The sequence below is a fragment of the Carettochelys insculpta genome, chromosome 20, assembly GCF_033958435.1.
Source record: "Carettochelys insculpta isolate YL-2023 chromosome 20, ASM3395843v1, whole genome shotgun sequence".
NCBI classification, from domain to species: domain Eukaryota; kingdom Metazoa; phylum Chordata; order Testudines; family Carettochelyidae; genus Carettochelys; species Carettochelys insculpta.
This window is the reverse complement of record NC_134156.1, coordinates 564,228-589,025: the sequence shown is the minus strand read 5'-3', so window position 1 is coordinate 589,025 and position 24,798 is coordinate 564,228. Positions and strand designations below refer to the sequence as shown.

The window sequence follows — 24,798 nt, the reverse complement described above, 5'->3', positions numbered from 1 at the left end:
CACAGAAGAAATGCAGGTCATGGAAAGGACTCTGTATGTCCCTATGAACACAGGATTCTGGCTGCAGATGGGGAGTAAGAAGTTGGAGCAAGTGGACTCAAAACAGATCCTAGTTTTATGCAAGAGTCCTAGTGCAGACAGACAGACAGGGACAGGCATATATAAACAAACTTCGCAGAAGTATTTCTGATCAGAAAGCTTTCAGTGTCCATGGGACCAAAAATAATCCGTAAGAGCCTGACACAAGATTAAGGACAGCCTTCTGTACTAATATTATGGAATATTATTGCTACTTTTCCAATAAGATCAACTTTGAAGGCAGAGTTTAGCATGCCAGCTTTTCTCAGAAACAAATTCCCTATGTAACAACCTCTTTCACCTGGGGTCTAGGAACATCCATTTATCACCACAGCAAACTAACTCTATACTATGCTTGAATGGTTTTAAGAAAACATTTTTTGATCTCAGCAACAATCAACTAGGCATTCACTAAAGAGCTGAGGAACCCCCACCTAGCCCATGGTCCAGTTCTGGACTGCAGCTTGTCTGGATCTGGACTCCGAGGCTCAGGGCTCCTTCCATAGCATCCAGCCTGCAGGGGACTCGGGTGTGTGGAACTCTGAGCCTATGGGCTAGATCAGGCTAGATGGGGCCAGCTAAAGACCACAGGCTCTGATGGGAGGCAGGGGGCAAGAAGCAGCTCCAAGTGCTGTTGCTGCTGTTCTCCCAGCCAGGCACAGAGGAGAGGAAGCAGCAGCAGCTTTTGCTGGCCAATCAGAGCAGCAGAGGGTGGTTCCTGGGAACACAGGGAGGGGGTACAAAGTTGTTTGCATCCCTGTCACCTAAACCCCATGGTCCTTGACCTCTCCTGCACCCCCTCCTCCCCACCCTGACGCCTTCCTTCTCAGACCCCGCATCCCAAACCCTCCAACCTTCTCACCTAGACTCCCCACCTGCACCTTGCTCCTGTCCCTCCCAGCCCGAATCCCTCATTGAGACCCTGCACCACAAATCCTCCTGCACCCTTCCTCCCACCTTGACCCACACACCATTTTTTTCTTTTTATTTCTCACTTGTGTGGCCCCCAACTGATTTGTTAAAGGACACATGCAGTTCAGTCTCACTGGTGCAGTCCTGACAAATTGGCCTGCAATACACCAAACTTTTGCAAGTAGACCTCTTGTGAAAGTTTTCTATACAGCTATGTGCACTGTGTGTCTGTCAACAGAAATATAAACCCTGTCATCCTACAATGCAGGATATTCTCATTAGAACATCTCAAAATAAATTAGTTTATATTCATTTTCTAGTGAACATGTACATTGGATATCATTCTTTAAATTCCAAAGCACCAATTATTGAATATTAGCAGTTAACTCTAGACATTAAAATTCAGTTAAAATAAATATCCATATCCATCAAATTCAATAAAAATATTTAGAATGCAAAATGAGATGTAAAGTGTATTTTTACTGAGCTACAGAACATTCACCAAGCAGCAGGAAGATGTGCCATCAAAACTATGTTTTGGTCTTCAATAAAACTTCACTAACTCAAGACAGGCAATTGTGAAGGGTACTGTAAATTGAGTGAAATAGCAATGCAAAGTATGAAAAGCCATGAGAGAAACATTAACAAAATTAATCCTAAAGAGCTTCCATTAGTCATTAAAACATTACTTTGCAATGACTGATTTTAACCTACCCTTTCAAGCATCTAGCCTAATTTGAAATAGCCACACAAGTGTAGAAAGCTATCTACACTGCTCCCCTCCTCCCACAGAGGTGCACAGGTAGTAACAATAAGCCAAAGCAATATCAGTGAGACCAATTCTTACAGAAAGAACTTTTTTCAGGTGTTCAGACCTAAGCATGTTGCACTCTCCAATGTAATTCATTTTCCTTAATATAAAGTTATATAAAAAGCAAAGTGTTCTCCAGGAAGTATTTCTAATTTAAAGCAGCTGCCATTCAAAAAGTCAAGTCCCACCTGATTCATACTACACTGGAGGTTAGCAGAATGTGGATCTCCAGTAAATAATATGACTATCTGTGCACTTCTAGTTCATTAATCACTTGTTACAGACATGTAAGTGTAAAGGACATGCACAATTTTTACAACTGATGTCCTAATAGAAAACCAACTGCATGTGCTCTTGTTTTACATTTTAAACAATATGAAAAATGGAAGCTCAATCAATGTATAATTGCCATGGTTGGTTAGTTGGAATAACAGAGGATACATTCCCAGAACCAAGACTGATATAAACATATTAAAATAAAAGTAACATAATACTATAAAATGTGTAGCTTACTTTGTGCCTTTTCACAGAAGTTTATCTGAAAGCCTAAAGCAAAAAAGATAAGTTCTAGTTCATTCACTGGAAGTCACAGAATTGCATAACTAATACAAGTCACATCTTTCAATGATCATTATTAAAGTCTAAAAATTCTGAATTAAACTCATTTCAGAGGCAGAGTCTTATCCTGAGAAATTAACAAGTATAGTCATCTCACTCTTCCTCAATTACAGCTCAAGCATTTTCAGCAGCTCTGCCTTGTCCAAAATGCCAACAGAGGAATCAATGCATTACCAGATCAGGTCAAGAGGGAATTAGCTTATGATAGTACTAGTTTTGTTGTTATAGTAATAAAAATAAAAGTCATAACTCCTTGGATTCCTTTGCAAATCCATTCAAACAATTTCACTCGTATAGGTCTTTTGTAGCAGCAAGTCACGTTCTTGACAATTATGACATTATGGAGATACTGTGTGCTAATTAAGCCAATTTTTAATTAGTTTCTGAGGTAAGCAACATTTGAAAATATTTCATCAAGTCAAAGAAGGTTTAAGCTTAGCATTCCCACCAAGTGAACATTCTGCTTGTTAATATCCAAGCAGCAATGAAGGACAAGGTCTGTTAAAACCTGCATTAATAAAAATATCAGACTAAATCAACAAGAAGTCCTGTGGCGCCTTATAGACTAACAGACATTTTGGAGCATAAGCTTTCATGGGCAAAGACCCACTTCATCAGATGCATGAGTGGGTGGGGAGGTTTCAGAGGGGTTTTTAAAGAGTGGGGTCCCAGTAAAAGGGAGGGCCAGAGCTGACGAGGTCTATACAGTCAGGGTGGAAAAGGCCTTTATCAGTAGTATGTATGAAGAGAGGAAAAAACAGGTCAGATGAAGCTGGGGGAGGGAGTATGGCCCATTCTCAGTCTAATGTGGAGATGTTAACACCTAGGGCAGAGAAGCTCCTTTTGCAAGGTGCGAGCCGCCGCTCCCAGTCTCTGTTTAATCCTTGGTTAATGGAGTCAAATTTGCAAATAAATTACAGCTCAGAGATTTCTCTCTCCATTTGATTTTTGAAATTTCTTTGTTTCAGGACTGCCACCCTTAAATCTGCTACTGAGTGTCCAGGGAGATTGACGTGTTCTCACACAGGCTTCTGTACATTGCCATTCCTGACCTCTGATTTATGTCCATTTATTCTTTTAAGTAGAGACTGTCCAGTTTGGCCAATGTAAATTGCAGTGAGGCATTGCTGACACATGACGGCATATGTATTATATTAGTAGATGTGCAGGTAAAGGAGCCCCTGATGGTATGGCTGGTGTTAGGTCCTATGATGATATCACTAGTGTAGATATGTGAGCAGAGTTGGCAGTGGGGTTTGTAGCAGGGATTGGTTCCAGGCTTAGAGTTACTGTTTTGTGACCTATAGGGGCTGGTGAGGATTTGTTTAAGGTTGGCAGGCTGTCTGTAGCCAAGGACAGGCCTACCTCCCAAGGTCTGTGAAAGATCACCGTTCAGGATGGGTTGCAAATCACTGATGATGCATTGGAGAGGCCTTAGGTGGGGGCTGTACGTGATGGTCAGTGGTGTTCTCTTGTTTCCCTTGAGAGGCCTGTCTTGTAGCAGGTGGCTTCTGAGTACCTGTCTGGCTCTGTCAATCTGTTTCCTCAATTCCTTAGGTGGGTACTGTAGTTTGAGGAAAGCTTGGTAAAGGTCTTGTAGATGTTTGTCTCTGTCTGATGGATGAGAGCAAATATGGGTGTACCGTAGTGCCTGGCTGTACACAATGGATCATGTAGTAGGCCCTGGATGGAAGCTGGAGGTGTGTAGATAAGCATAGCGGTCTGTGGGTTTTTGGTATAGGGTGGTATTTATGTGACCATTGCTTATCTGCACAGTAGTGTCCAGGAAGTGAACCTCTTGTGGGGACTGGTCCAGGCTAAGGTTGATGGTGGGGTGGAAACTGTTGAAATCACAGTGGAACTCTTCAAGAGCCTCCTTCCCTTGGGGCCAGATGATGAAGATGTCATCTACAAGACCTTTACCAAGCTTTCCTCAAACTACAATACCAACCTAAGGAAGTGAGGATACAGACTGACAGAGCCAGATGGGTACCCAGAAGCCACCTGCTACAAGACAGGCCTCACAAGGAAAACAAGAGAACACTACTGACAATCACATACAGCCCCCACCTAAGGCCTCTCCAATGCATCATGGTTACATCTACACTAGCCAAAAACTTCGAAATGGCCATTTCAATGTTTGCTAATGAAGCGCTGAAATATATATTCAGCGCCTCATTAGAATGCGGGCGGCTGCTGCACTTCGAAATTGACGAGGCTCGCAGCCACGCGGCTCGTCCAAACGGGGCTCCTTTTCAAAAGGAACCAGGCTACTTCGAAGTCCCCTTACTCCTATGACCAGATAGGAATAAGGGGACTTCGAAGTAGCCAGGGTCTTTTCGAAAAGCAGCCCCGTCTGGACGAGCCACGCGGCTGCGAGCCGAGTCAATTTCGAAGTGCCGCAGCCGCCCTCCTTCTAATGAGGCACTGAATATGTATTTCAGCACTTCATTAGTAAACTTCGAAATGGCCATGCAAATGGCCATTTTGAAGTTTTTGGCTAGTGTAGACATGGCCCATGAGTGATCTGCAACCCATCCTGAAGAGTGATCTTTCACTCTCACAGACCTTGGGAGGTAGGCCTGTCCTTGGCTACAGACAGCCTGCCAACCTTAAACAAATCCTCACCAGCCCCTATAGGTCACAAAACAGTAACTCTAAGCCTGGAACCAATCCCTGCTACAAACCCCACTGCCAACTCTTCTCACGTATCTACACTAGTGATATCATCATAGGACCTAACACCAACCATACCATCAGGGGCTCCTTTACCTGCACATCTACTAATATAATACATATGCCGTCATGTGTCAGCAATGCCCCACTGCAATTTACATTGGCCAAACTGGACAGTCTCTACTTAAAAGAATAAATGGACATAAATCAGAGGTCAGGAATGGCAATGTACAGAAGCCTGTGTGAGAACACGTCAATCTCCCTGGACACTCAGTAGCAGATTTAAGGGTGGCAGTCCTGAAACAAAGAAATTTCAAAAATCAAATGGAGAGAGAAATCTCTGAGCTGTAATTTATTTGCAAATTTGACTCCATTAACCAAGGATTAAACAGAGACTGGGAGCGGCGGCTCGCACCTTGCAAAAGGAGCTTCTCTGCCCTAGGTGTTAACATCTCCACATTAGACTGAGAATGGGCCATACTCCCTCCCCCAGCTTCATCTGACCTGTTTTTTCCTCTCTTCATACATACTACTGATAAAGGCCTTTTCCACCCTGACTGTATAGACCTCGTCAGCTCTGGCCCTCCCTTTTACTGGGACCCCACTCTTTAAAAACCCCTCTGAAACCTCCCCACCCACTCATGCATCTGATGAAGTGGGTCTTTGCCCACGAAAGCTTATGCTCCAAAATATCTGTTAGTCTATAAGGCGCCACAGGACTTCTTGTTGTTCTCGAAGATACAGACTAACACGGCTACCTCTCTGAGACTAAATCAAGTTTTCCTGGCTGAAATAAAGTAAATTAAATTTCCCTTTTAAGAGGTGGACACTGATCCCCCTGGTTTTGATGATGTAAAAGTAATTTACTTGGCTTACATACCCATCATTTGTGAGAAATATATCCTATTTTTGATTTTCAGAATACTTCTCGATACAGACAACTGCTGTCTTTCCTCTCCCTCCACTCTTACTGCCACACCACCCTCACCCCCTCCACAACTAGGCTTCAACCAGGAATAATTCACAGTACTAGTGATTTGTTAATATTTTTTGATTATATAAATGGAAAGAACTTGAGAACTAATGTTACTCCAGTTCACTTTCACCAAACAAAATATCTAGGGGACACACAGCATTACCACAGCCCAGATCTGACTTAGTAGGGAAATATGGCACAGCAACTGACTGCGACGTATGCACTAGAATTTAGTGCTGAGGCACTGGCTGTAAATTAAAAAGTTGCTTTTGTAATCTCTATCTTTCCAACTGAAAACTTACAAAGTATGGAAGACTATAGGTATTGCTGTAATTGTTAACAAGGGATTCTGACATCACAGCATATTCTGCCATCACTAGAGTGACTATCTGTCCCAAGTCTGGTGGGATGGTCCAGTATCTGGGATGCCAAAAAGGTGTCCCTACTTATTTTTTAAGAGGAACTAATTGTCCTGTATTTGGGTCCTTCCCCCACGGACCTTTTCTGCCACCAGCTGCACAGGTGCAGCTGCGGGCTGGAAAACACTAGGTCACTTCCCCGAGCCTTGGGGAAGTGGGGGATGCATGGGCGGCTGCCGCTTCCCTGGTGCTCCCAGGGAGGGCTGCCGGCCGCTGCTTCCCCAGGGCTCCAGAGGAGTGCTGGGGGCTGCTGTTTACCTGAGGAGGGACAGCAGCTGCCACTTCCCCAGGTTCCCAGGGAGGACCGGAGGCTGCCACATCCCCAGGGCTCCCACAGAGTGCCAGCAGCTGCCACCTATATCCCGGCTCCCCAGGGCTTGGTGGAGCCTGGAGGAGCTGTCCCTCCCTCCCCAAATCTCCCTGCCCTGTATTTGGTACAGGGAGATATCATCACCCTAGCCATTACCCCATCAAGGCTCCTGCCAACAAGGAATCCTGGGCATGTGATGGAAGCTAGAGAAGTGGTCATCACCACATGTTGAAGAAGCTGCATATCAGGCATCTTGTAACCAGAAAGAGAACTTGACCCCAACAAGACTTCCATGATCCTTTCAAGCATTGCCTGTGTCTGACCTCCTCCCCAGATGAGAGAGAGACAAGTATTCTTCTGAGTTTTGGAGAAGTGTTTAAAACACCCTCACCAAGTTTTTCACCCTGGCCGTTTCTACACAGACCACTTCCGAAGGAAGTGGCATGCTAATACAGGGAGCAAAAGATGCTAATGAGGCACGGATGCAAATTCCCCACACCTCATTAGCATAACATCACATGATTTGGAGTCTGGAAGACTGTTCTTCCGGACTCCAAAATGCCGTGTAGAAGCACGGCCGCCGGAGGGGCTTCCGGAAGGAAGTCCTCCTTCCCCAGGCCCCTTCTTCCCGAAAATTTTTGGGAAGAAGGGGCCTTCGGAAGGAGGACTTCCTTCCGGAAGCCCCCCTAGGGCCATGCTTCTACACGGCGTTTTGGAGTCTGGAAGAATGGTCTTCCTGACTCCAAATCACGTGACGTTATGCTAATGAGTCATGGGGAATTTGCATCTGCACCTCATTAGCATCTTTCGCTCCCTGTATTAGCATGCCACTTCTGAAGGAAATTGCCTGTGTAGAAGAGGCCCCTGAGATTAGGATTCCAGCAAATATTTCACATCCATGCTGTCATATGAAGGAAAAGCTGTCTGAACAATAGCAAGCTACATAAGGCTCCCACACTACCCTATGAGGCAGTAGGATACAAGCTATATTCCACACAGCCACACCATCTTTAAGAACAAAAAACAAACCCTCACTGCCAAACAGCTGGTTCAGTTCAGACAGTAGCAAAAGTAAGCAGTTAGACTTCATCTTACAAGCTAGCAGCCACATCAGAAACATTTTCAAAAATGCACACTAACCTCGTATCCTCAGCGCCTGACAGCACAAAATACCACCTTCTTGTAACTAAGCCACAGCTTGGAATATGCACCCCAAATTCTGAGATTTCATTGCTCAAATTAAATCTGGCATTTAAGAACTAGAATATCCTCAATCCCCTGCTCATTTATCCTTTAACAGTTAAACATTTATGAAAGCACAACTATTCTTGGACTCAAATGTGAGCAACAAGTCACACAAAGGCAACATATTCAAAATATTGAGGAAGTCAAAGAAAAATCTGGAAACCACAAATGTTAGGTCGATTCACATTATACCAATCATGAACAGTACAGCCAATCTGCACTGTAGTAAATACCTGTTTTGTAACATTAATTTCTCAGCATTGCCTACGAACAATTTATTGTGATTCTTGCAATATTTGACACTTTTCTGATAACCCCAGCTTCTAGAGCCCTGTAAATAATTAAAAGTCTCAGCTTTTCCCCCTAGTCTTTATAATTTCAGAGAAAACCTGGAAACCATGACCCCTAAAAGGTTTCAAAATCTCAAAGACATAAAAGGAATAAACAGTTAAGCTCAAAAATCTCATTATTTTGTGGAAAAGTGGAGGACTGATTCATTATTTTTGAATACTTGACATTTGCAATACTGTATCCCCAAATAAGAAATATAAATCCCTAATACAGAAGTGCAGTCACTTTTACTATGCAGTAAATAAGCTACTTACCCACATAACAACAACAAGTCCTGTACCATCCTATAGACTAAGAGATATTTTAGAGCATAAGCTTTTGTGGCCAAAGACCCGCTTCGTCAGATGCACGAAGCAGATCTTTGCCCACAAAAACTTATCCTCCAAAACATCTGTTAGCCTATAAAGCGCCACAGGACTTCTTGTTGTTTTTGGAGATAGAGATTAACACTACTACCCCTCTGATACTTGTTACCCAGATAAGATTCACTGAACACTAAATAATCAACTATACTACAGTGTTAAAAAGCTGAGCACGTGGAATTATCAGTTAACTATTTGCAAATTAAATTTCACACTAAGTAGCTGAACTCTCCAGGATCAGCTGACATTGTGCTTGCCCATTCTTCCAATTCACTAAAAAGATACAGTAGCAGCTAAAAAGATTCAACAGGTGCAAGTTCTAAAAGAAATCATGCTAACAACACTGACACAAACATAATAGGGTATTGTTAATGTTGCAATCAGGATAAAAACTGTAGAAATCAAAAGTAAACAGAAAAGCCAGAGCCACCCATCCGTGCTATGGAGGAAGGTGCAGGGGGAGGGGAAAAGCCTCCTAGAGGACAGCTTAAGTCCCCATGGGGCCGGGGCCAGCGCCTCCACCTAGGCAATGCAGCCCCCTCCCCCGCCCCTCCTCGCTTCACAGCAGCCGCCAGAGCCTGGAGCTGTGTCCAGCAGCGCAAGTGCAGCTCCCCCAGGACCTGGCCCAGCTCTCCACCTACTGGGACCCTTCTGGCCTGAGAAGTCTGGGGGAGGACCCAGAGCACACGCAGTGAGAGAGCAGCAGGTGGGCAAGTAAGATCCAGATTCAGTGGGCCAGCTGAGGCAGGTTAAACCTGGGAATGGGGGATGTTGGGGCTGAGAGGGGTTAAGCCTGGAGATGGCGGGGGCAGGTTTGTGGGATGAAGGTAAACCTTGGAGATGGGGCAGAGTTGGCGACTCAGGTGAGTAAAGCCTGGAGATGGGAGTAACACCTTTCCAACTGGTACAAATCATTGTGCTTGTGCACTGTTCTTAAAATAGGGGTTACAAAATGTACAGTTTGACATTATTTATTAAGGATTGTTTTGTATTCACATGCATTTCAGCTCTTGAAGTATTGGTTTTGTAAATGAATATGAAAATATGGCTTTTGTCACTATTTTGGTTGCAGACTCCATTTCTGGGCCCTCTAAATCTTTGCCTGAATGCCCAGTCCAATCACCTAGGCCTGCATTTCCCAGAGCTACTTGATAACTCCAGATCCTTTCAGTTCAGTTTCAGGGTTTTTTTTCTTGCACTCACCCATACTGAAAACTGAGCACCTCTTTAATTCCATTTCCCGCTGTGTCGTTTCAAGCTCCTGAGCCTGCCATGGTTCTGCTGGTCACTTATACAAGACCTCAGGTTCTCAAAATCCCGGGCTGTGAGGAGTCCGAGTGTCTCCTTTAATGAATGCACATTCTAAGCACTGCTGCCATTTGCCCAGTTTGGATGTTTGCTCCCAGGACTGTCTCTGTTTTGTCTGTTCCTGGGACCACAAGCCCATTTGCCACTGTCCCTCTTCCCAAGGGCGAAGGCCTCAGTAGGTCTGCAACTTTTAGCATGCGCTGCCTTCCCACAGTCAAGACAAACAACATGGGAATTTCTCTGACTTTCCAAAAGGCCTAGCCTCCCTCTAAGACCTGTTGTACACAGGCACTGTGTCTACACATGCCACTTTCAGAATCAGCATGGTAATGAGCCTTCCCAAAGATGTCAAAAGAGGCGTGGATGTAAATTTTGAGGAAGAGGGGGCTTCTGGAAGATCCCTGCAGGCGGTGGATCTGCACGTGTAACTCTGAACCACATGCCCATATGCTAATGAGGTGCAGGACATTTACATCCACACCTCATTAGCATCTTCCAGACAGCTCATTACCATGTCACTTCCAGAAGAAGTGGCATGTCTAGACAGAGCCAGGGTGTCTCCAGAGATCTGCTTGGGCTACAGTGCTATCTGGTCCCCTTCTAACCTCCTGAAAGCATGGAATGAGTTTCAGCACCAGATTGTGCAGTTGTGTAGGATCACTATCTCTACCCCCAGACACTTCATATATGGTTTATGCAAAGGCTCTGCAAACACGTCATATGCCTTTCTTGAGATAAGCTGACTATAGTCGTAAGTCAAAGACCAGCTACCCCTAATGCTTGGTTCAGGACCCCACTGAGCTACTCCTGTTATGGGTTCTCTGAACCCACAGTGTATGGTATGCCTCAGTTTACCACTCTTTATAGAAGCAAAATCACTCAGGCCTAGTGAGGCTCCTACCTTGTTGCTCAGAAAGTGGATCTTACTCACAGCTCCTTTGTGTCACTGCCCATTACTGATCCAACCATTGTACTGACGTGGGGTAGGTTTGCTTTTGGTGTAAAGCTGCTACTGCTATACTGGTAAGTGCTGGATATCCATCCCTAGCTTTGGGGAGTGCAGTGTAGTACACTATTTTATTTGCAGCTTATGGTGTACATTACCTTATAATTGATAACTATCTGGAGCTAAGGTCACAGTTTTCATTATTATTAATTAGAACAAAGAAGTACACACAGATCATTCATGACTGGGGGCTCATGTACACTACCAGCTGGACTGATGTGCCGTGATTGTTCCTGCAGGGTCGATTTATTGTATCTAGTATAGACATGATAAATTGACTGCTGACCACTCTCCCATTGACTTCACCAGAACAAGAAATGCAGGCATAGTTGATGGGAAGGCAGCTGCCATCAACTCATCATGCTGAAGACACTACAGTAAGTAGATCTAAGTACACTGACTTGAGCTACCTTACTATATAGCTTAAGTTGCATACCTTAGACTGATGGCCCACAGGGGTGTAGAACAGGACAAAGATCTTGCAAATGCTAAAAAAAATACCCTGTGGCCACTAAAATATTTGCTCTCCCTCCATCAACTGGAAAGCTCATGCTGGGTTTTACTTTTGTGGGGCAAGGCAGGAGGCACTAGCTATACATTCCAAACAGACTGAATTTTCAGTGTTAAGGAACAAGTGACCCCAGATCATTTCCTCAGTTTACACAAACTTGCCTCCATAAAACTTTTCAAACAGTCCTGCCTCCCAGGGAAAGTGTGCTGAGAAAGAAAAGCAGAGCTGCCAACTTTACCCAATGTTTCAGCTTGCAAACCACCTCCAATTCACTGTCTCAGCAGCCCCTGCCTGATTCTTTTCCCCTCCTCCCAAAATCAAATTTGGTCCCACTACAGTCCTATAGCATTGTAAGTACATCACTTGGGATGTGAAAAGTGAAAAGTCCACCTCCCCAGCAACATAGTTATATATAGCTTAGATCCCATGCAGGCTGCACTCCATCAATAGAGGAGATTTTCCTGCCAACACAGCTACCAGCTTTTGGGGCGGGGGACTAACTATGCTGACAGGAGGGATCTTGCCCCTGAGTGTAGGAAAAGCTTCACTTAGCACACCAATGGTGCAGCTGCACTGATGGAGAATTTTTAGCATATCTCTGCCCTCAAAACAAAACAAATAAAAATTGCCATCACCCTTGTCAGTAGTCTTAGCAGAGAGGCTACAGATTAAATAAACTACAGAGCTGAACTCTCTTCTGATTCCTAGAGGTGTTCTGAGTTAGACCTCAGGCACAATGGCAAAGCTTTATATGCAGGAAACTTATTTTGTCACCTGCTGTGTTATAACCAGTTATGCAGACTAATCAGAAAATTTTAGACTCCAGCATTATTAATTCAGCTCCTTTCACTAACAAGAGACCAATCAGACTTTATGTATCCATAACCTGATTAAAAAAAGTCTTCTTATGCCACACCTGAGCTTGGTACCAGTTTGCCCAAAGTGCTGGCATAAGCATTTAGTCTTCATGCTGGTGCTAGGAAAACAGATCCCTGGAAAGCTCAATGACTAGGGCCCTACCAAATTCATGGCCACAAAAAATGTGCCATGGAGCATGAAATCTGGTCTTCCCCTGTGAAATCTGGAGGGCAGAAGGTTGTGCACAAACTTGGGGGCCTTATTTAAAAGGGTGTTGCTATGGGGCACAAAATTACTTTAGCGGGATCATGGTATTGCCACCTTTACTTTTGTGCTGCCTTCAGAGCTATGAGGCCGCAGAGCAGCAACAGCTGGTGATGGCTCTGCCTTCAGAGCTGGGCTCCTGGGCAGCAGTCGCTGCTCTCCAGCTGCCAAACTCTGAAAACAGCACTGCAGAAGTTGAGCAGCAGTGGCACAACATCCCTCTTTGCTCCCCTTGCAACCTCTCCCTCCACCCTCTCCAACACCTTTTGGGATCAGGACCCCTACAATTACAACACTGAAATTTCAGACTGAAATAACTGAAATCATGAAATGTATTACTTTTAAATTCCCATGACCGTGAAATTGACTAAAAATACTAAGAATTTGACAGGGCCCTGCAAATTACTGGGCAATCCAAGTTCTCAAACACACATCTAAATTATACTGAGCATAAAAAATTGGGAAGCATCTAATGAAAAAGACACAAAAGTTGCAATCAGTAACTGGGGACACATTTTAGAGAAGACAACTGGTATAGAATTTGATTAGATGTAGAAATATTTTTATTTACATGCACAGGGAAACCAACTTTTAGACAAGTCCTCTAGGAGTGTATCTACACAGCATTGTCATTTGAGCATGAGCAAGCCTTTTAGCTCAGTTCAACAGACTCAGGATAGTGGAGCTTGCCCTAGTACAGTAAAAAAATATTCTTCAGGCAGCACTTTGAAGCTGCAGCTTTGCCTCTGAAGCCTAGGAAGTGGGCTCACTAGGATTCCCAGGTTGTCTGTCTTTACTTCCATCAACGGTCTTCTTTTCTCTTACAAATGTACATTATTAGTTTTCTTGGATGCTAAGGAGAATTTTTGAGAAATCTGCAAGAGATTCATGGACACTGTCAAGGGCCATTTCCTGGCACACCTATGAAAGAGGGCCAGACAAAAAATGTTTTCGGTGCATTAGTTCTTGCTATTTCAACTCTCTTCTCACTGTATACGATACAGAAGGTGCCAACTGCCATCTTCAACAAAATGCGAATACAAAGGCTCTGATTCGAAAAGGAGGGGAATCAATGTAGCAAAAAAGAAGCATGTGTAAGGTAAATAAAAACTTCTGTCTTCCCTCGTGCTTATTCAGCAGCAGATAAGGTTCCTACCCTGCAGAGGTGTAAGACTGCTTAGCTCCATTCAAGGCAGGGACAAGGGCATAGAGGTGGAGACAAACTGTGCTACACACCATGCTGTCAAGTAACTACAATTGCATTAAAAACAATAGCGGGTTATCAAAATGATTAAGTCTGGGCCCCTGCACCAGCACAGACATTGTGCACATTGACTTAAACTTGGGCCAGGCTCATACTGTGCAGCGCAGTGGAGGGCGATGCCTGGGAGCAGGTGGTAGGGAGCACAAAGCCATGTGCACTCAGGGGTGCTACAAAGGCAAGCAGCACCTTTGCGGCACCCCTGTTACCCAGCTTCTGCACCTCCCTTCCATCGAGACCCCCCTCTTCCACCTGTTCCTGACACCTCTCTCCCAGACTCCACAACCCAAGCCCTCCAACACCTCCCGACCAGACCCCACAGCCCCCTCCTGCAACCCTTCCCCACCCAGACTCCCCACTCACACCCAGGTTCTGCCCCCGCTCCCAGACCCCTTATCCCCACCCTGACCCCTCCCTTCCAGACTCCACACCCAAACCCTCATGTACCCTTCCTTTCACCTAGACCCACACTCCTAGCCTGCTCCTGCACCCCTGCTGTCCAGACCCCCATCCCTCCTCTAGATCCCCTTTCCACCCAGATCCCTCACCCACAGCCTGCTTCTACACTCCATCCCGGCCCAGGTCACCCACCCCCAGCCCACTCCTGTGCACTCCCTCCTGCTCAAATTCCAAATCCCTGGCCCTCATACAGTCAGGGACCACATCCATGAGGTGGGTGGGTTCTTTTTGTTGCTCACTTCTGTGGCCCATGACTGATTTATCTATGGTCAGTGGCCCATGACCCAAAAAAGGATCCCCACCCCGGCTCTACAGTTCTACATTGTTTTATTTTGAATGCAGCTTTTATTTACATAATTCTACACTTGTAAGTTTACCTAGCATGATAAAGAGATTGCACTACAATCTCTATCACTACAATGGTAGAATCGAAAAATACAATTTTTTTTTATGGTGCAAATATATGTAATCAAAACTAAATATTAAGTGAGCAGTTTACATTTTGTATTGTGTTGTAATAGAAATCAGTATCTGAAAACATAGAAAACAGTATATAGTCTATTTTCGTATAGTCCAAAAATACTAAATAAATGATACTTTAGTACAGTGAGTCCTTGACTTAAGTTGCTCTAATATAGGGTGTTTTGCACTTACACCATTAAAACTTTGAGTCACATGATATAAAAATTCCTTGCACTTATGTCGTTTAGAAAACAGAAAATTAGCATACCCTGCCAGCATCCTCTGTGACTTTCCTTAGTCTCGTACAGCACATAGGATAAAAATGATTTAAAAATTTATTTTGAGTTTGGATCATTTCTTTAAATGTTGCTTAAAATGCTTTAAATTTTTGGTACCATGTGTAGTACATTAGAATTTAAATGGTCACAAAGACAAAATTTACATTCTTACAGTCCCTCTCCTCCTCTATTTACTTTATTTCTTAGGAGGGAAAATTCCTCAGTACAAGTTGTTTTGCTTTAAGTTGCAGATTTATAGTCACTACTGCTGAGTATACGGAGGACCCCAATTAACAATTAATTTTTAATTGTGGAATTAATCAAATTACAATACATTTTTTAAATTGCTTAACAGCCTTTGTTTAATTACAACAGTGGCTATATATGAACCTAAGTTAAAACAACTTAACTTTGTAGTGTAGATATTGTACAAGCCTCTAATTTTTGCAAAGGTAGAGGGTCAACCCCCAGACACTGTCAAAAAAAAAAAAAAGTCACCTACCCTATAACAACATTACAACAACCTTATGCAACACTGAAATCATGCATCTGACAAAGTAGATCTTTGCCCACAAAAGCTCATGCTCCAAAATATCTGTTAGTGTATAAGGTGCCAGAAGACTACTATTTTTTCTTTTTTATTGAAATCTTAGCCGCAACCAAAATAAGAGATTAATATTTTAACCATGAGTTATCATTGAAGTATTCTTGATCAATTTTCTCAAAGCAAATATTAACATAACAGACAAAAGAAATAAAAGCAATCAAGAAATAAAGAATTTCTCGGTGACTGGGGATGTAGTCACCAGGAGCCAAATCAGAACTGCTCCTCCCGAATTCAGCAAGTGGCTGGCTCATAACACTTGACTCACGACTTGTTGACTCACAGACCTTGCACTAATTTAACTGCATCCATTTCCATTTGGTTTGTTACTGAATTAACATACAAGACGCTACAGCATACATTCAGAAACAAACCAGTAAAAATATTTTGGGTTTCTAAAACACATTAGATAGTGCAAATTTTAAAAGAATGTTGTACCTAGTGCAGACAGGCTATGTTTAAGAACATACTAATAGTCTATGATCACCTATGGAGATAACCCAGCATTTACAAGGATCAACTAACATTTTTAAACATTGCTGCCTTTGTATTAGGTACTGTGTGTAAATACCCATTCCTTAAAGCACATTATCCAGTGTGTCAAACACAACCTTTTTGCCTACACTAGACATGCTTGGAAAGTGATATTTGGGTAGAGTCGCGGAGTCACCACTTACAATTTACTAGGATTACAGTTTTTGCATCAACTGACAGACCTATGCTACATCTAGCTCTTCATTAAGTAACCAGTTCTAAACAAAACTGTATCAACTACTAGACGAAAAATTTTCTGAGCCCTTGTGTTAAGAAATTCGGGATGCATTGAGCCTGGCTGTTCATACTACTAGTTTCCAACTATGCTCATAGAGGGTCAAAAATCTATGCCTGTCATTACCTTCCAGCCACAGAGTTTGTGTTGCAAACACACTGCTGGAAATTCTACAGGAAGTCACTCCAGTCTAAACGAACACAACAAAAGTAAAGCCTTATATCCACTCTTCCTCAGCTCACCCTAACAAAATTTTGAGAGATCCCAGTTCAGACCTCTGCCCAGAACATTACGCAAAGAACAGCGAGACTGGGATAAGTCATTTGCACAAGAAATTATTAAGAAGTAGTCAGAACACTGATCTAATAAGGTATAAAATCCAGACCAAAACTTTCCTATTCTTGGCAAATGTTCACTTGTTTACATAGTTTAGCTCAACTACTCTTCTGATGCAGATCTTACATATGTTAGTAAGTAGAAAATGCAGGTCTCACATGAATATAGCCTGCTATGAAAGAACAGTAAAAAGAAGGGAGCAATATCTAACCTATAAATTCATGCTTAAAAATCAAGAACCTTTTTGCTGCTCATATAGTTGCCTAATAAAAGCTTAAGGGTCTGAAATCAGAAGTGATTGTCTTCCCAAGAATGTATGATTTCTTATTCTGTTTGGAAATCTTCAGAGACAGACAAAATACACTAGCAGGATCTAGTCCCTACAGAGGAATATATTCAAGTATATGTAACAGTTTTTTATCTACATTAAATGTATATTTCTCAGCCTTTAGCACCACCCACACAGAAGCCAAGGCTCCAACCTCAGCTCAGATTTACATGGTACAAATAGGTTTTTTTTTTCACCCATGCACCTGACAAAGTGGGTCTTTGAACACTAAAGCTTATGCTCCAAAATATCTGTTAATCTACAGGGTGCTACAGGACTTCTTGTTATCTTAGTATTTTTTCTGCTAGTCACTACAGTGTGGAAGGCAAGTGGAAGCATCAAGCAGTCTCTGAAAAGCACAGCACTGCCAGCTTACGTATCTGGACATCCCCATCACTTCACAGACTAGTCACCAGACATAGCTATGAACTGCGTCCTGTGTGCAAATACCCCCAGCCCCCAGGAAAATAGAACCAAACACCTATCATACTCGCCCAAACCCAGCCTGGCGCACCTGTCCTAGGGATGCAAAATCTCTTTTAATTAAATTAGGGTGGGGAGTGGGGGTACAGTTGAGCTTCCCCCACCCCAACCCCTCCAAACTCTCCCAAAAGCCAATGTGGACCCAGGCTGCCCTGGCTGGGCTAGAGAGCCCTCACCTGTGGCACATCTGGGCCTCCCACGCTCTCTTGCTCTCTCCACTCCCCAACAACACATGCTGGGGCGACACTCCTGATGCCACCCAGACACACATGGCTCCCCCACAGTCCTGCCACCCCCACCAAACACACACACCATCATGCCATACACACACACATGCTGTGGCCACACTCCTACCCGCACACACACATGCACACGCATTCCCACCACTCCCCTGCACACAAACTCCCGGCACCCCCTTGCACACACACTCCTGTCACCCTCCTCATCATCCCTTCATATGTACACTCCCAACACCTGCACACACAGAGTGAGCACACTCCCACCATTCCCCCTAACATGCACAAACATGACCAGCACACTCCCACCCACCACCACAGGTACACTCCTGCACCTACCATATGCACACTCTGCAGGAATACACCTGCCCCCTCACCACACATACAGGGGGAATGCTCAGCCCAGGACCCTAGAATGCAAGAGGGGCAAACTCCCAGTTCTGTCTCTCTCTCACACGCATACACTCATTCACTGTGGACACACTCCCAGCTCTCCCACACACAACAGTCACACTTCTGGCTTCCCCCAACACATTCCTACACCTTGGACACACCCCCAGTCCTCCCCCCACACACAGAGCAGGCACACACAAACCTCCTACACACACACACACACACTGCAACCACACTCGTGCCCCTTCCATACACATCGCGTGAGCACTATCTCACCCTTTACACACACACCCCCCCACAGGTGCACTCCCATCCCTCACAATAGAGGCACACTCCTGCCACCAGACACACATACACACAATGGACACACTCCCGCCACCAGATACACACACGTGCACACGGGCAAACTCCCACCACCAGACACACAAACATACAGGCACACTCCCAGCTCCCCCATCTCCCACACACACCTTGTGGGCACACTCCCATGCCAGCCCTCCTACACACACCAATGGCAGGCACACTTCCTCCTCATCCCCACGCTGCAAAAAGCATACTCCCCACACACACACTGCAGGCACCCCCACACTTCTCCCTGCACATGGCAAGCATGCTCCCTCTACACACACATTACCAACACATGCACAAATTACACACACACACTGTGGGCAAACACCTGCCACCTCCCACACACACAGCAGGCACACACCCAAGTCCCTCCCACAGACATGCACTACAGGCACACTCCTAGTTTAAAGACACACACTCCCCATGGGCACACCCCCAGTTCCCCTCACACACAAACCCTGTGAGCACTCCTCCAGCTCCCAGGCATACATACACCAATAAGCACACTTCCAATACACATGCACACCATGGACAATGCTACTCCCTCACATGCACAGCCTGTACACACACTCCCCAACATGTGCAGCCTGTAGGCATACTCCCCACTCCCCCACATGCAGGACCTGCAGGCACAACTCCTGGCTTCTCCATGTGCACCACCTGTAGGCAGACTCCCAGCTTCCCCACAAGTACTCACACTGTAGGAACACTCCCCCTGCACACACTGTGGGCACAATCCCAGCTCCCCCCCCACCAGACCCCACAGGCACACTCCCACCACACACACACACTTCCCCAATACAAACACCTTCTGGACACACTCCTATCTCCCGACACACACCTTCTGGGCACATTCCCACTCCCCAGATGCTCTCATCCTGCAGGCACACTCCCCATAAACATACACACTACAGACATACACACCCTAAGGGAACACTCCAGTCCACAACAACCACACATAGCCCGAAAGCACACTCCTGCCCCCACACATCACAATGGGCACATGCCCCCACCAACACCATACCTGCAGGCACACTCCTACTCCCCTATGCAGATCCAGCTCTCTACTAAGTTTGATCTGGCCCACAGCAGTTCATACCGTGGGCTGGAAGCCCCAAGCCAAGTCAGCAAGGTTTTGTTTTGCTTAACTTTGCTTTGCTTCTCACTTGGAAGCCAGGTCAGCGACGGTTATTTTATTATTTTGTTTTGTTTTCCTGGATTTTGATTTTTGGTTTTTTGCTTCTCACTTGTGTGTGGCTCGCAACAGATCTTTCTGTGGGTCAGTGGCCCAACTCCAAAAGCGCCCCGACCCCTACTACACACGCGCACAGCGGGTGCACACAACCCCACCTGTACACTGCAGCAAACCCTCAACTCCCTCCAGACACGCCGTGGGCACACTCCCCCTGCAAATGCAAAACCCGCGAGCACACTCTTGCCCCCCCCCATGTCCAGACTGATGGCACACTGCCCCAAACGTGCCCTGAGCACACACGCACAGCCCTCAAACCCTGGGGGCACACTGTTCCCCACGTGCACCCCCTGCGGGCACACACCCCACGCAACCCCTGTACTCACTCCCCCCACACGCACCTCTTGCGGTCACCCTCCTCCCTACCCCCTCTCCCCACGCGCCCCCACAGGCACGCTCCCCCTCACGCGCAGCCAGGGCCGGGCCGGGCCGCGCCGTGCCGCGCCTCAGGCCTGTAGACCGGCGCGCCGCCCCAGGACCGGAGCCGGCAGCTCTCCCGCGGGCCCCTGGTCGGGCGCTGAGGGGAAGCTCGGCGCTGGCGGCTCCAGGGCCCGGCCGGGGCCTAGGCGCAGCCGGCTGGCGGCCGGAAGCTGCTGGGCCGCGGCACTGAGCGCTGGCCGGCGCCGCGGCGGGGGGACCGGGTTGGCGGGCGGGGCCTCGCGGGGGTCGCTCACCCTGCATGCTGCTGAGCGCCGTGTGCGCCTGGGAGCCCGGGGCGCTGCCGCCGCTGGAGCCCGAGCCCGAGCCGGAGCCGCCGCTGGGGCTGGGAGCCGCCATTGTGCGCGCCGAGCCCGAGCAGCGCTGAGGCTGCAATGCAGCAGGGACCCTCCCAGGCAGGACACCTAGAGCCCCGACTCCGTATAGCAGGCGCCGAGCCACGGGCCGGCCGCGCCGGGCTCCTCTAACCCCTCCCAGTGCCCAGCAGGGCAGGGCCCGAGCCGGCTCCGGGCTGGGGCGACGAGCCGAGCCGTGCTGCTGCTGCCGCCTTGGCGGGGGAAGGGGGGGCTCGTCCCGCCAGCTCGCTCGCGCCGCGCTCTGGGCACGGCTGGCGAGAGGCGCAGCCCGGGCTCCGAGGGCTTCACACCTGGGGGAGTCACAACCCAGCAGCGGACCTTCGGATTCCGCCGCCCTCCCACCCCTGGGTCCCTGCACCCCAGGCCCCCTCTCTGTCCTGCACCCCTGCTTACTCCCTCCCCGCCCCTTGCTCGGCTCCTTCGGAACGGCCAAACAGCTCCTGTCAGCCATTCCCTATTCGCTCGAGCTCCCAGCCCTCCATGGAAACCTGAAACACTCTCGCTCGCCTACCATGTCACCCCAGAAAGCCTCTGCGTGGGTGCCAGACATCTGCCCCGCTCCTCCCTGTCACTTCCAGCCCCCTTGCTCCATCTCGTCCTTCACTGCTTTGGAGCAACATTTCAGCAGAGTCCCTCACCTCTTCCCCCTTACTCCTCCTGGGACTGGAATGTAAGAACAGCCCCACTGGCTCAGACCAAAGGTCTATCTAGTCCAGGGTCCTGTCTCCTGACAGTGGACAATGACGGGTAGCCAGAGTGGACAGAACAGGTAATCAAGTTAATCCATCCCATCACCCATTACCAGCTTCTGATAAACAGCAGCTAGGGACACCTTCCTTCTGGTTATCCCTTATCCTCTTAGTCTCTCATCTGTGTTGACCCCCATCTGACCTAGTCCAAGAGGTGCCTGGTTCCTTGTCCTCATCTCCACTACAATTTTTATCCATGTTCTCCCTTCACAGCATGTTTACTCATCAAAATGGCCACTCAGCTTTCTTATAATCATTAAAAAAATCTGAATTCCTTTACTGTTACAACGCATTCAGCTTCCCTCTCCATCAGACCCTCCATAAGATCCAGTCTCCTGACATCCCTTACTTCTGGGCCAACCTCACACTTTCCTGCCAACCTCATTCTTTACTTCATTCTACTGTTATTCATTCCTTCAGGGCCTTCCTAAGGAGGAGACAAGGCCTGGGGCAGTCAACCCACCACCGCAATGCCCCAGGTGCAGGGCCCAAAGCAACCTCCCCAGTGCTACAGGCCTTGCCACTCCCTGTCCCTTTCCGCCCCCCCAGACTATGAGACCGGGGGATTATTTGGGGCTGAGGGCCAGGCACACCAGAGGCAGAACAGGTTACTTCCCCTCCCTCCTGCACTCACCATGATGGCAGTGGGAGCAGCAACCTGCTCCTCCATGCTGCATCTTGCTTCTCTGCAGGCAGGTGGAACTGGAGGGGCGCTCCACTTCCAGCTCCTACAGAGAAGTGATACACAGTGGTCTGGGAGAGTGCAGCAGAGCGGAGTAGGCTGCTTGGTCCCACTGCCCATGTGGGGAGAGAGATGACCCCTGCTGCCAACCCACAGCTACAGGTAATTTCCTATCCCTCCCCTCCACAGGATGGTGGGGGCAGTCACCACAGAGCCCTCAAAAACACAGGACCCAGGGTGGCTGCCCCAGTTCATCCTATGGACAGGAGGAGTCTGTACTCCCTCCCCTCTGACTCCCACATGATTTACTCACTGTAACATATTCCTTGTTAGCCCATAGATCTATCTTGGGACCACAGTGCAGCAGAGGTGTGGCCAGGAAGGAACACTTGTGTGGGCTCCGACTTCAGATGGGTGGGCGATAACGGAGGTGAGCAAGAGAGGGCAGGAGGGGTTAGGACTGGCACCTTCCAGCTCCCTCCAGCCTTGTGGAGGTGATTGACTGTCTGGCCAGGGCCTCCTCGAGACTGCCCACCCAGCACTGCAACTGTTGAGTGGGGTCTGGATACAGGGGCTTGCAGCAGTGCAAGTCCTCGCACACTGACCCTGCTCCTCGGTTGATGTGTCAGGCAGGAAGACAGAGGTGGGCAAGCCTCCATCCCCACCCCCCAGCTGGAGTGCTGGGTGGGCAGATGGAGCAAGGCAAGCACTGGAGCCAGAGCAGAGCTAGGACTGCATCAGAGAATCAGAGCTCACCCATTGCTATGCCTCTGTACAGTGGCCTAGTAACTAAGGCATTGGACTAGGACTGAGGAGATGTATGTTCTAGTTCCAAATCTTCCCCTGGATAATTGTAGGCAAGCCCTTCCATCTCTCTGTATTTCCATCTCCCATTTATAGGTGCAAATATGCATCCCCCTTTGCAAAGCACTTTGAGATTCACTGTTGAAAAGTGTTATAAAAGACCTACATATTATTAATATTAACTCCCAGCACCCTTTTCCTTCACTGTTAAGGTATCTGCAGAAAGGGAAAAAGGGAACTGAGGGAGGACAACAAGGTGAGAATGATCAATGGTAGTAGTGGGAAGCCTGGACTCAACTGATTAAAGGGGGACACTTACCTCCCTTCCTGACCACAAGAGAAAGAACAATACCTTTTCTGCAACTCTCTATCGTCTTTCATAATCCCCCCAATCCCTGGAACCTCAGCATGCCACTGCCTTCCCCTTACTCACTGCCTGAGAGAAGCAGGTCTTCACCTGAGAGACTCTTCTCTTCTCCCTTACCAGGCCAGAGGGCAGCACCAGCAGGGTACTTGACAATCCCCTCTTGGATAGGGACATGGGCACAGGAGTGCTGGGAGCAAGCACAGGAAGAACCGAGCAGATCAGATCATCCATGCTCACGCCCGCTTTGCTCCTGTGGAGTGAGGATGGGCCTGAGATACACACTTGTCCCATGACTGGAGGGAGGGAAAGGGAGCAGAATGAATCCTAGGCCACTGGCCTTTTTCTTTTCCTCTCCCTGTGTACCCCCCCTCCCTCCCAGTGACAATGTTAAAGACCAATCATCCCCCCTCACCTATCCCCATCATACATTGCCTTGGTGGCTCTGGCTGCCTCTTGAGGAAGTGGGGATGCTGCCACAGCAACAAGGCATCAGAAATCATGAGTAATGCTAAGACTGTCACAATTTTAAAAAGTCATGGACGAGATCCTGGGCAATAATTAAATATATTCATGACAAAAGGGGAGCCTGGATAGCTATCAGTGGGCTCCAGGATCGACTGGTGGCTCTGAGCTCCAGGGGCCCCCCTGCTCCCATGGTGGCAAAGAACTCCAACAGTCCCCACTTCAGCACTCAGCAGTGGGGAGCTGCAGGGGCCCCCCAAGACATTCAGGGATTAGCACCTGTAGGGGTCCCACTGCAGAGTCCTGTACATAGGATGGATGGGGGCAGCTTCCCCAGGCTCCTTGCTTTGGTGAGTTACACAGCGACAGCCTCAGCCATGCTATGGACAGGGCCCAGGGAATTACCTGGGGGCAGCCTGGCACAGGGTAGCAGCAGGTGGCCCTCCCACACTCAGCACAGTAGCCTGTTCTGATGTTCCCAAATGCCCTCTCCCAGCTTACTGTGCTCAGCTTCACAGCAGCAGGCGCATCATTTCAGGTTTTGGTGTTAGGGCTGGGTAGTGTGATTGATAATCAAACTGGGCTCCACAGCAAGGTGGGATGAGGCCCAGATTTATACCTCCAGAATGGATGGGACTGAGAGCAGTCAGCCCTCAGTCCCCCTTCCCAAGTTGGCAGGGTGACAGTATGTATGTGGCTGGGCTGGGGCTCCCTCCTTCCCCACTACATGCATCTGTGGATGTGGCTGGCCGGGGCTCCTCCCTTCACTAGCGTGTACATAGCTGGGACTCCCCTCCTCACTCCAGGCATGTATGTGTGGCAGGGCTCTCCCCTTTCCTCTGGGTGTGTGCACGTGTGGGTGGTCTCCCCCCATCCCTCTGGGTGTTGGAGGAGGTGAGGGCTAGGACTGCCTGCCCTGTGGGTGTGTGTCTGTGTATGTTTGGGCTCCCTCTCTTGGAAGGTATCAATGGACTGTTTGGGGACAATGATTGGGTCCCCACTAGAATCCCATGCAGCTGCTCACAA

General features: G+C 47.4%; 1 protein-coding gene across 5 annotated transcripts in view; it reads right to left on the bottom strand.

Moving 5' to 3' along the window:
• Window positions 1-20,893, bottom strand: part of MAP2K4 (mitogen-activated protein kinase kinase 4) — a 160,220-nt gene extending 139,327 nt beyond the window's left edge. For 3 of the 5 annotated variants that reach the window (XM_075014398.1, XM_075014400.1, XM_075014402.1), the window contains exons 1-2: window positions 20,589-20,893; window positions 2,315-2,347 (exon numbers count right to left, since the gene is read on the bottom strand). In XM_075014398.1, the coding sequence (XP_074870499.1) occupies window positions 2,315-2,347; window positions 20,589-20,691 (136 nt within the window). In that variant the 5' untranslated portion in view covers window positions 20,692-20,893. The remainder of the gene's footprint in view (window positions 1-2,314; window positions 2,348-20,588) is intronic. The other 2 variants (XM_075014399.1, XM_075014401.1) reach the window with 1 other exon arrangement.
• Window positions 20,894-24,798: the final 3,905 nt, after the last annotated feature.